Raw genomic sequence first — 13,128 nt, forward strand, 5'->3', positions numbered from 1 at the left:
CTCCTCTCTGACAAAAACAATAGTTCTGGTTTGGGGTATTCATTTGCAAAAATCAGTATTGTACCAGCACTGTTTGAAGTCCACAACCCAGGTTTTTGGCAGTGGTTCTACAAGAAGGCATTCCTAGTGCACCACTTCAGGACACAGAACCGGTTCTAGTCCTTGACATAACCATATCCAGGCCTAGGCTTGAGTGTACGTGCTAGATTAGCGTGTTCGCTGCATTAAAAAAAAGTTAGGATACCAGTTTCATGCCCAGTTGACTCACTCAAGGAAGGTGTACACATTATGCATTGGACATTTCTGTCCAACACTCATCTATTTCTTGTACTCTCTTAATCTACCTACTTTCCTTCCATCTCGGACCTCTTTGTATCTTAATGGCTCTCCTGCATAGTCTCTAAAGCTTTTCTTAACATCTCTCCTCTCTTCTATCTACCTCTCCCTTGCTTATTTTTCTCTATCCAAATTTAACCTCATCTTTCCCATAAATCACTCCTCCTCACCCACTTCCTCTTCACAGCTTCCCTTGCCTCATATTACTTCACTTCTTCTGACATCCATTTTTCACTCCCTGTTTCTTCTCTACGACTCTCATTCCTTCATGCACTCACCCGTCCCGCTTCCCCTTCCAACTTGCTCACCTCTTCTTTCAGTTCTCGCTCAGCGTGTACACTGATAAAGCTTTTGTTTCTGCTCTTTTCGGCTGGTTTCTGCTAGACATTTTCCATGAGAGACTCTTTAAAGGTTATCACTTAAATGTGTCACTCAGACTGGCAACACCCAGTAGTAAAATATTCAATGGCTACAGCCTTAATCATCAAAAGCCCCAGAGTTTTTCCCTTCATCGCTTGGACTATTGTCTGTAGTCCTCCTTCCCGATAGAGCAAATATCAGTGGCACCATTGTCTCCACACCTCCCCTACCCTCGCTGAACCGCTTGCTACTGTTTTATCACCCTCTCCCATCTCTGGGACCAACAACAATCTCTAAAAGCAATCGTCTTTTTCTTAATCACTTTGCCATGCGTGGGAAATGACATTGTTTCTTTCGTTATTAGGACAGCATGAATGGATATGTATGAAACAAACCTTTGAAAAGAATCGTAGCAAAATGGTGCACTTCTGCAGCGCAAGTTTCCTCTTTCCTTCCAACTCCACCTGCACTGAGCCAACTCCTCATTGACTGCAACGTATTCTTCCTTACAATTTACCACAATGAGGAAATGCTCTCTGCATTCACACAAAATACTCCTCCCCCCACCTAGCCTAAACACTTTCTCTCTAGCTCCTCTGGAGCTGATTCCCATACTCTTCTCGGCCAAACCCTACCTGCGCTTCACCTGGCCCTTTCAACCTTCATACTTGTAATCACTAGCCCTCATCAATTGTGTAACCTGCCTTGCAAATGAACTACACTCTCCTCTCTGGCTTTCGTATTCAGCGCCTTACATTAGCACTTATCCGTGTTACAACATTTATTTTAACCCCCTCCTCTTTGACCAGATACAGCCCTTTCTCCGAACTGGCAAAATCAAGTTACCATCTGATGTTCAGCCTACTCACTACATAAACTTAGCTGATTTGAAGAGGTTTGAGCAGGTTAGCAATCTCAACCTCCGTTTGATGGCGACAACCCCCATGTCCTTTTCACACCTACCTACCAGAGTCCCCTCTCTTCCACTTTAAGCCACAGCACCTCTTTGTATCCTTGGGTGCAGTTGACCAGCCAACCATTCAGGCTTTTCTCACTCCCTTAGACATTGCTGTGCAAGCACTGTAGTCTTTTTTGAACTGTGGCTCATTTGAACATGCTGTACAGTTGCCAGAGGTCTTCTTCCTCTTGTAAATGATGTCTCTACATTACAGTTGATTTTAGGTAGCACGAAATCTATGGAACTTAGTCTTCACGAACATTGTTGATACATGTTGTTAAAGATTTGTTGTTTGGTCTCTACCCTCAGTATACACTGTGATTGGTTTGATAGAATCACAGCGTTGAAAATACTTGTTCAGAAATCTGTTTTCATTGTGGGTTACAGGGATGTGAAGCTCTAGTTGTGAAAAAGCTGCAGGAAATCATGATGTATGTCATCTGGGCCGCGTTGGCTTTTGCTGCTATTCAGGTAAGACTGAGAATCTGTATGTTTAAAGCATTGTGCTACAATAATATCGAACCCAGAATAACAACTACATAGAAATAATGAGGTCAGTACTTATCTCCACTTCTACATAACTTGATGGTATATATATGTTCAAGGTACGTAGATGTGGAATTAAGAATAGTAAATCTACACTTGGCTTTATTTACTTAGCTTCATGATATTTTAGTAGTCTATATTCTGGTTATGTTACTTATGTGATACAATTATTTTACTGCTTCATATTATGACATACAGCCGGATGCTGTATGGTTCCACTGATGTCCTGTGCTATCAATCCTACTGATGACCTAGTGTTAGTAGTACTGTTGCACTCCATCTAGATAAAAAAAGTTCCTCCCTTTTTAAACTTTGCTGTATAACGGTAATGGGGTTGAGCAGGCAATGCTTACTCTAGGATGTGGCCGGAATTGAAGCCAGCTACAGATACAATTTGACACAGTAAACGTTCGATGTCCAGCCAGTAGTCAAGACTTTTATCTACAGATAAGATAAGATTATAAGTAACCATATGCTCATCCAGTTCTTTATCGCACTAAAACACTTTACATTCTTTTTGTAAAAAAAATCTTTCCTGGACGGCTAATAAGGCCTTGGAGATGCCACCGACTGAAAGCGAAGGGATGGGGTATGGGGGTCTTCTGTGCAGTGAATCGGATGACTGGATAGAGCGTTAGAGAAGAAACTAGACCTCTCACCAAGGTGACACCTATCTGAAAGAAATGTTAAAGTATGAAATGGCTTAATCAGCAAATGTAAGGGCTGCTTGGCTCCCACTTCAGGCTACATGGAGACTAACATTTATTCGTTTTGAGGGGTATTGTAAGGGTGTTGACCAGCTGGTTTCTGATGTGCGTCCTTTTAATAGACACATGAAAATATTTGAATGGGGTATTTGTTTTATCTTAAACACGAAATCTTTTTGCACGATTTGAGACCGCTTGTCTTTCACTGTGTGCAGTACAATTAGTTTAAAGATTTACATATTCACAGTGCTTTCTGTCACAGTCTGGGACGTTTTAGAATTTTAAATTCACAAGTCACTTTTCACCGCAGTGCCAACCAGGATTATATTCTTCGACTCCAAAGATAGAATTAACCAGTAGAGTCATAACGCCCCTGCTTCCGGGACTCAGGAAAATTTCCGAAAGGTTGGTGAACCGACAGCTGTCAGTTTTACTGGAGTCTAATGGCTTGCTGCGAGACTCACAAACTGGATTCCGGCCAGGCCAGGGCACCGACACCGCTCTCCTTGCAGTCGTCGATGAAGCCAGAAGCATTCTGGACTCGGGAAGGTCAGTGGCAGTGATCCTCCTAGACCTCAGTGCGGCTTTCGACACTGTGAACCATCAGGTGTTGATTCAGCGACTGTCGGATGTAGGTGTTTCAGGTGTTGCTTTGAAGTTGCTTAGGTCATTTCTCAGCTGGCGGACATACCAGGTTTGGGAAGGTAGCGAACGGTCAACGTCTATCCCCCTCCAGTGTGGTGTGCCACAGGGCTCTTCCCTCAGCCCTACATTATTTAATGTATGCATGGCCCCCCTGGAGGATGTGATGGCCCCATTTGACATCAAAATCGTCAGTTATGCTGGCGATACGCAGCTGGTGGTCGCCCTATCCCAACTGGTGGATAATCCAGATTTGCTGCATTCCTGTTTGTCGAAAGTTCACACCTGGATGTGTGAGTCAGCGCTAAAGTTGAATGGTTCGAAGACCGAAATAATGTTGCTGGGGAATAAGATCCCCTCACTCCCACTGACTAGTTGGCCTAGCTGTATGGGTGAGCTCCCGAGGCCGAAAGAGGAGATTAAGAGTTTAGGGGTCTGGTTAGAGCAAGACCTCTCTAATAGGAATCGGGCGAAAAAAACAGCAGGAGTCTGTTTTGGCCTTTTCCGTTCAGCTCGCAAAGTCCTGCCTCTTCCTCCAACATCTAGGAAGTTGCCAATTCAGGGGCTTATCACATCTCGACTAGGCTAAAGCAATGCTATTTTTCTGGGTGCCCCTGAAGCAATGTTTAATAAACTCCAGCAGGTCCAAAACGCTGCTGCAAAGCTGCTGATAAACGTGCCAAGGATGCAGTCAGCTAAACCGGCCTTGATGGCACTGCACTGGCTCCCGGTGAGGGAAAGGGTCAAATTTTAGGCTCTTTGCACGGCACATAAAATTCTTCAGGGGAGGGGCCCTCCTATACTGAGGAATTTGGCTGTGCCTTACAAAGCTAATAGAGCGTTACGCTCTGACCAGAAACATCGTCTCCAAATTCCTATAGTAAAAAAGGCCCGTACTGGTGGGAGAAGATTCTCGGTCAATACAGCCATCTTATGAAACGCGCTTCCTTTGAAGCTGCGCTCCGAGACCTGTACTCTTTGGTTTCGCAAACTACTTAAAACTCATTTGTTTCCTGCATGATGGTACTGAACCGGCCTGTTGCTAGCTGTTGGCGTTGTCTTGACAAGCGCTGGGATGCCCGAGGGTAACTATGCGCTATATAAAACTTCAAATAAATAAATAAACGTGAAAAATAAATTTCTGACTTATTAGTTTAACTTGCATTTATTTTTCCTCTAAGGTGTGTGGGTTAATTTATCTGAAGCTACCTGAAGGTGAAAGCCCAACAAATAGTTACAGAATATTTTATTTGTTTTACCCCGACCCTACACTCCCTTACTCCTCTCAACTACACTCAATATCACAGCTCTCATGCACTTTTTTAATTAATTTTTTTAATGCACTTCAATCGCTGCATTTAAGTGTAACAAGCAGATCTTATTTTTTTCCTTTTTGATGCCAATGCAAACCTATTGGTGTTGCCAATATTTCTTACCTGTTGTATTCCACATTAACAAAAAAACAGGGGAAACACATGTGGGCACATATAGCATGATCTGGCCGCTGACTTTTTTTTTTTCTTCTTTTTTACTACTTCAAAATGGCTTATGGCAACCTTGAACTAGTAAATAAACAAGAAAGCTAATGAGCACCTAATCATGATGTTTTAGCAAGCAATGACAATGCCAATAGGTCGTGCTTATGAATGGACTATAAACCTGGGCCTAGAACTCATTGTTAATTGCTGCTCTTGTCCCATCCGTGCTGCTGCTGCCAGAGAAAATGCCGTAAATGATCTACTTTTGTTATTGAAGACACTGATAGCATTGCAATGGCATGTGTGTGCCCCTGAAAGTTCAAGCGCAGCCATCTGGATAAATAAATAAAATGATCACAGCTGTGTTGAGGGCAAGAACTTCTTACGTGGTAGCACACAACTTCTGCCCAAGCAATACATGTGCTTTCCGGCTCCCAAAATGTTGGAGGAGCCAAAGCCCCTTTCCTAGTGAATCTCACGTAATTGTCTGGTGAAAGTTACGCTGTCATGATATCCCATAAAATGGAGCAATCCAGGAGCAAATGGTTCAGTTTAGATACTGCAAAAAATAGAAATAAATACAAAATATGTTAAAGTAAAAAAAAAGAAAACATGAAAGGGGGAAGGAGCAATGGTGGGTAACTGGTACATAGTTCCCAGTTTCCAGGCACAATTAAGTACCCAACTAGTTTGTGAGCCTTTGAGTGGGGGAGGTAGTTGGAAGTAGTAGGCGAGTAAAACTGAGCACATCCAGAAAACCTGCAGCTTGTTTTTCTTTCCAACCGGGAACCAACAGTGCCAGAGTGCCGCAATGTATTGGCAGTTGAAACCAAAGTTCATTTTTAGCTAAGGCTTTAACAAAGGCCATTTTGTTTAGTACACTTGTGTGTCAAGACTTTCAGCCAGCTCTCGTCCTCCATTGTTCTGTTATTGTGTTATCACGCACACAAGGTGATAGGAGTACTTGCAACAAGTCTAACCACTGTCAATCACTCAAGGTAGCATTCCAACTTATCAATCAATCAGGGTTTATTAAGTGCATAAGGCGGTGAGGGGGCCAGGGGGGGTGGGTTTGGGAGGAGTTGGGTCACGCATCTCCTGGATGTTCATGGTGATTTGTCAAAAAGACCAGTCTTGAGGTCATTCATGAACTTGGAGAGTGTAGGGTTCTGTCGGAGGTGGAGAGGGAGGTCAGGAGGAGGGAACAGGAGAGGCCTCATTTTCTGGACTTCTTGGTGGCACCATAGCCAGGGAGAGTTGGGCTGAGCGGGAGGGATCTTTGGCATGCGCGGAAAGTGAGCCGGTAGTTCTGGTAGGCGGGTCTGGCGTTGTGGACCGCTCTGTGGGCATGGGTGAAAAGCTTGAAGGTGATCTCTTCTCGACGGGGAGCCAGATGAGGGTCTGCAGATGTTGGGTGATGTCGCAGTGGCACGGTAGGTTGAGGACTAGTCTGGTGACGGCGTTCTAGAGTTTGTGGGTGAGGTTCTTGTTGATCCCGGCGTATAGTGCATTGCCGTAGTCCAGTCTGCTGCTGATGAGGTCGTAGGTAACGGTCTTCCTGTGTTCAAGGGGAATCCAGTTGAAGGTCTTTCGTAGGAGTTGGAGGATGTGGAAGCAGGAGGAGGTAATAGCGTTGAACTGGAGGTCTACTTTGAGTTCCGAGTCAAAGATGATTCTGAAGTTGCGTGGGTGGTCGGTGTGGTAGGATGGGTTCTCACGGTCGGAGGGCCACCATGTGTCGTTCCAGGCTTCGGGGTGTGGGCCCATGATGAGGACTTCGGTTTTGTCTGTGTTTAGTTGTAGGCAGCTGTTATTCATCCACTTGGCGACTGCTTCCATTCCTTCTTGAAAGTTGTGTTTGGATGTGTTGGGTTCGTTAGATAGGGAGAGGATAAGTTGGCTATCATCTGCGTACGATATGTTAAGTCTGTGGGATCTGACTAAGGGTGCGAACGGAGCCATGTAGATGTTTAACAAGGTGGGGCTGATAGAGGATCCTTGGGGTTCCCTGCAGGTGGTCGGTTTGGGATTAGAGAGGAGGAGGGGGGGAGTGGAGTCTGACCCGCTGCGCTCTGCCCGAGAGGAAAGAGCGGATCCGGCAAAGGACCTTGTTCTGGATCCCTGCGTCATGGAGTCTGCGGGCTAGGGTACGATGGGAAACTGTGACGAAGGCTGCGGAGAGGTCCAGGAGGACGAGGGCTACAGTCTCTCCTCTGTCGAGGAGGGAGTGGATGTCAACTTTTGCTGCAAGTTGTGCTGTTTTGGTGCGGTGGTTCTTCCTGTAGCCTGATTGGGAGGAGTCGGGGATGATATTTCCTTCAATGAAGGCAGCGAGCTGGCTGTTAACCTCTTTTTCAATGACTTTCACTGGGTATGGGAGTAAAGAAACTGTTGTGAAATTCTTGTGGTCGGTGAGGTTCACAGAGGGTTTTCTCAGGAGCGGGTTGATCTCTGCGTGTTTCCAGTCGTCCTGGAAGGCGGTGGTTTCGAAGGAGAGGTTGATGATTCTTTGCAGCTCGGGTGTTTGCACCACAGAGAAATCTGGAGCTCTGTGGTGGATGTGGTAGGGGCAGGGATCCTTGGGGAGGGGGGGGGGGGGTTGCAGAGTTGGTTGACTTCATAGTCTTCAGGGTGTCTTCGATGGTGAGGCGGTGCATCTGTCGAGTGTCTGTTGCTTTGTGAGGGAGCGGTGGTTGTTGGTTCCGAGTGTGCGTTGTCATTGAAGTTGTCATAGATGTTCTTGATTTTGTGATGAAAGAATTTCTTGGAAGGGTGGAATGTCTGTTGACTCGCTGTTGGGTTGAGCAAATTCTTTGATGCCAAAGAGTTCCTAGCTGTTGTGTGTGTGTGGGCGGCGATTCTGTCCTGGAGCGCTTTCTTCCTGATGGGTTTGTGGTGGGTGGTGGTGGCGGCTGCTTTGAAGTTGTCCTGGTTTTGGAGTTCCTCCAGAATTTTTCTAGGTATCTGCATGTTCGTTTGTACCCTGATCTGAGCGCATATTTTCTTTCCCTACCCTGTGTTCGTATTAATTTGGCCTTCCATGCCTGAAAGGTCAGTACTTGATTGGTTTTCCAGCACTGCAATATGAGTGATTTAACTATTAGAGAAGCTATGAAAAGAAATTTGTCATATTTGGTGTTGGCCGCTGAGCAACCAAGAACTGGGACTAGATCATCGACATTTATAGGAGTTTTAAACTTTACGGAAAGATATTTTTCAATTTCCCTCCATAGCGGTTGGATTTTAGAGCATTCCCAGACGATATGCTTTTAGGTCCCTTTTTCCTCACATCGGAAGCATTTATCGGGAACTAGTGGAAAAATATTGTGGAGATAAGAGTGAGTTCTGTAAATCAACCATTTATTATAAAATTGCATGCGCTTAAAATTAGCCCCACAAAAGATTGTTTTGTTAAATTTGTTTATTTTATCCCAAATTTGTTGATTGATTTCAATATCCTCTTCTTTTCCACCTCTCGAAAATCTTACTTGAGGATTCCTGTTTCTTGTCCTCTTTTAATATTTTTATCCAGATACTCATCTTTTTCTGAGATTTATTATTAAGTGCTGTAGAGATATTTTCCTTAAAATAGAGATTTCCTATATCCAGCTCTCTGAGTATTGGAATCAACATAAAAAAGGACCATTTCAGAACGGAATGGGAATGGCTTACCTGGCTTGCAATTTGATCCCATGTCTTCCACCTGTTGCCGGCCAGGAAGTCCTTTATTTTTTCAAAACCGTTTTCTTTCCATAGCTTTGTTTTTCTATCCATGCATCCCTCTTCACCTAGGTTGAGGTTGTTTAGATCAGTTGTTACTTATCCTAGGAATGGAATGGGATTTCAGGAACTGGGTTTTCTGTCTAAGAATCCATTGGAGGGACTTGTAGCGGAGTTTTTTTGGATCATTAGTAACTTTAATTGGATCAATAATCCGTACCTCTGGTAGCATCTTCTTCATAAAAAAAGTTGTCTGTCTCATTCGTGTCTAAAAAGAATAACCTAAAACTATGGTGTGCAAAAGACGCAAAATAGTATTCCCTTATGTTTGGGAGGGATAATCCTCCTTGTGCAAATGCAAGATATAAAGTGCTAGTGCAAGTCTAGTAGACTTTTTTTGCCCAAAGGAATGAAGATATTAGGGAATCTATTTTTTTTAAAAAGGAAACCTGAATAACACAAGGTGCTGCATTAAATAAAAAATTAAAAAGAGGTAGGATTGACATGCGTATCAGTGCTGCTCGGCCCATTATAGACAGAGGTAGTAGATTCCAGCGTTCTAAAAGGGACTCGACCTTTTTTAACAACGGTGAATAGTTGAGTGAGAAAAGGTCGTCTAAATTGTCAGAAATAAATATACCCAGATATCTCTTCAGCGTGTGGTTATAAATTTGCCTAAATTCTGGTATTAAAGTGTCTACGGTGCAGTTTAATAAAATAATTTCCGTCTTGTTAACATTAATTTTATAGCCCCCTAATTTTTCAAAATTGGAAAATATTTTTAAAATTTTTGCTTGACTTAGGGGGTTAGAGTCTAAAAACAGGGCAATATCATCGGCGTATAATTTTATAGTAGTCATGCCGGCTACTGAGACTGTATTAATTCGTATATTTCTAATCGCGATCGCTAGAGGTTCAATAAATAATGCGAATAATATTGGCGATAGTGGACAGCCTGGTCGGGTGCCTCTAGTGACCTTGCATGTACCGACGTTGGAGTTATTGATGATAATCTGTGCCCTGGAGTTCAAATATAGTTGTTTTAAAAGAGATAAAAACATTCGGGAAATTAAAACTGTGCAAAATAGCAAATAGGCAGTCCCAGGACACTAGATCGAAGGCTTTTTCAGCACCTAGGAACCAAATTTGGGCATTCACATTATTAGTGTTTAAAAAATCTAGTGCCTCCATTACAAACTTTGTATTTGTGTAGAGCTGCCTACCTGCAATAAAACCGCACTGATCAGTGTTTACCAGACTTCCCACTATTTTATTCAATCGATTTGCTAAAAGCTTAGTAAAAATGCTATAGCCTGTGTTTAGTAGACTTATTGGTCGATACGAGTTTATATTCTCACTATCCTTTCCCTTTTTTAAAATACTAGCTACCACAGCTGAGCGGAAAGAATCCGGAGGGGATCCTCCTTTAAGTAAATCATTTACTAAAGTTAAAAGTTCTTTGCGTAGAGTTCCTTCAAATTTTTTTAAAAATTCAATTGGAAGACCATCGTCACCGTTGGCCTTTCCATTAGGGAGGGAGCAGATTACCTCGTCTAACTCAGACTCAGAGAAGGTCTCAATGAGACCTTCCTTCTCTCTGAGGGGGGCGATGGTGTTGGCACAGTCGGTAATCCAGTTGTACAGGGACCTGGCCGCAGTGGTTGGGTCGTCTGTGGCAGTTGGGGGGGGGGGGAGCTGCTGAGGGAGGTAGTGAGATGGTCATTGGTGGTCTTGTTCCAGTTTCTACGAGGGAGCTGCTGAGGGCATTTGCGAGCGATGTTTGATTTGAAGGTGAAATGGGCGCAGCGGTGGTCCGTCCAAGGTAGTTCAGAGGTGTGACTGAAGGCAATGGAGTTTCCTGCTGTGAAGATTGGGTTGCGGGTGTGTCCTGCTGCATGCATGGGCTCTGGTACGATCTGTTTGAGTGTGATGCTGAGGAAGTTGTCCAAGAGGGAGGTGGAGTTGGGCTCTTGGAGGTTGTTGAGGTGGAAGTTGAGGTCTCCTAGCAAGGTGTAGTCAGCTGAGGTGATGGCTTGTGGGCTGATGATGTCGGATATGGAGTCAGAGAAAGGTGTTCTGGGTCTGTAGCTGAGGGTGCCTCGAAGGGTGGTTGTCGGGTTGGTCTGTACCTTGAAGTTGAGGTGTTCCATTAGATCTGTGGGCCTATCGGTGTGGGTGCTCAGTCGGAGGTGGAACTTGTGGGCAATAGTAATTCATTCTCTGTGGCGGTTGAGGCAGTCCTTCTGGGTGATCGTGTAGCCTTCTCGGATGGCGATGTGTAGTCCTGAGGCAGCATGCGTCCAGGTTTCTGTGAGGAAGGCTTTGTCAGGAGAGGTGCTGTTGAGGAGGTCCCAGATTTCTGTGGCGTGTCTGTGCAGGGAGCGGACGTTGAGGGGGATACATTGCATGGTTTGGAGTGTGGTGGGGTCAGGGCAGGTGGGTGAGGTAGATCTTGGGTCCTGGTGAGGGTCGCGGATGGGCGCTGACGGCCTTGCCTTTGATGCACCTTCAGCGTGGCTGCCATTAAGTAGGGGTTGGTGGTAGGGTGGGTGCGGGACAACGCAGGAGGTGGAAGGGTCGTGGGGGCAACAGCGGCGGGGTAAAAGGAAACACAGAGGAGAAAAAAGGGAAATAGAGGGAAAGGAAAAAGAGGCAGATACTAGTAAAAACAAGCATTTACAATGCAATGGTCTCGGCATCATTAAAGGTAGAGCTATTGGCATTGCTAATGACATTTCTTTTTTTTTTTCTTTAAATCATAAATAAATGGCATTGTCATTTACATTGCCAATACACAGCACTCTGCACTCAACAGCACACACCACTCTGCACCTGCACTCACTGCTCTGCACACTCACTCTGCACTCACTACTCTGCACTCACTACTCTGCACTCACTACACTACTCTGCACTCACTACTCTGCACTCACTACTCTGCACTCACTACTCTGCACTCACTACTCTGCATTCTGCACACTCACTCTGCACTCACTACTCTGCACTCACTACTCTGCACGCACTACTCTGCACGCACTACTCTGCACGCACTACTCTGCACGCACTACTCTGCACGCACTACTCTGCACGCACTACTCTGCACGCACTACTCTGCACGCACTACTCTGCACGCACTACTCTGCACGCACTACTCGGCACTCACTACTCGGCACTCACTACTCTGCACTCACTACTCACTACTCTGCACTCACTACTCTGCACGCACTACTCGGCACTCACTACTCTGCATTCTGCACACTCACTCTGCACTCACTACTCTGCATTCTGCACACTCACTCTGCACTCACTACTCTGCATTCTGCACACTCACTCTGCACTCACTACTCTGCACGCACTACTCTGCACTCACTACTCTGCATTCTGCACACTCACTCTGCACTCACTACTCTGCATTCTGCACACTCACTCTGCACTCACTACTCTGCACTCACTACTCTGCACTCACTACTCTGCACGCACTACTCTGCACGCACTACTCTGCACGCACTACTCTGCACGCACTACTCTGCACGCACTACTCTGCACGCACTACTCTGCACGCACTACTCTGCACGCACTACTCTGCACTCACTATTCTGCACTCACTATTCTGCACTCACTACTCTGCACTCACTACTCTGCACTCACTACTCTGCACTCACTACTCTGCACTCACTACTCTGCACTCACTACTCACTACTCTGCACTCACTACTCTGCACTCACCACTCTGCACTCACCACTCTGCACTCACCACTCTGCGCTCACCACTCTGCGCTCACCACTCTGCGCTCACCACTCTGCGCTCACTACTCTGCGCTCACTACTCTGCGCTCACTACTCTGCGCTCACCACTCTGCGCTCACCACTCTGCACTCACCACTCTGCACTCACCACTCTGCACTCACCACTCTGCACTCACCACTCTGCACTCACCACTCTGCACTCACCACTCTGCACTCACCACTCTGCACTCACCACTCTGCACTCACCACTCTGCACTCACCACTCTGCACTCACCACTCTGCACTCACCACTCTGCACTCACCACTCTGCACTCACCACTCTGCACTCACTACTCTGCACTCACTACTCTGCACTCACTACTCTGCACTCACTACTCTGCACTCACTACTCTGCACTCACTACTCTGCACTCACTACTCTGCACTCACTACTCTGCACTCACTACTCTGCACTCACTACTCTGCACTCACTACTCACTACTCTGCACTCACTACTCTGCACTCACTACTCCCTACTCTGCACTCCCTACTCTGCACTCCCTACTCTGCACTCCCCACTCTGCACTCCCCACTCTGCACTCCCCACTCTGCACTCCCCACTCTGCACTCCCCACTCTGCACTCCCCACTCTGCACTCCCC

At 45.6% G+C, this 13,128-nt stretch overlaps 1 protein-coding gene across 1 annotated transcript in view; it reads left to right on the forward strand.

Moving 5' to 3' along the window:
* TSPAN3 (tetraspanin 3) overlaps positions 1–13,128 on the forward strand; it is a 219,786-nt gene that overhangs the window by 170,256 nt on the left and 36,402 nt on the right. Inside the window, exon 6 of the mRNA XM_086959164.1 lies at positions 2,042–2,125. Within this exon, the coding sequence (XP_086815290.1) occupies positions 2,042–2,125 (84 nt within the window). The remainder of the gene's footprint in view (positions 1–2,041; positions 2,126–13,128) is intronic.

The sequence above is a fragment of the Lissotriton vulgaris genome, chromosome 2_2, assembly GCF_964263255.1.
Source record: "Lissotriton vulgaris chromosome 2_2, aLisVul1.2, whole genome shotgun sequence".
NCBI lineage: Eukaryota > Metazoa > Chordata > Amphibia > Caudata > Salamandridae > Lissotriton > Lissotriton vulgaris.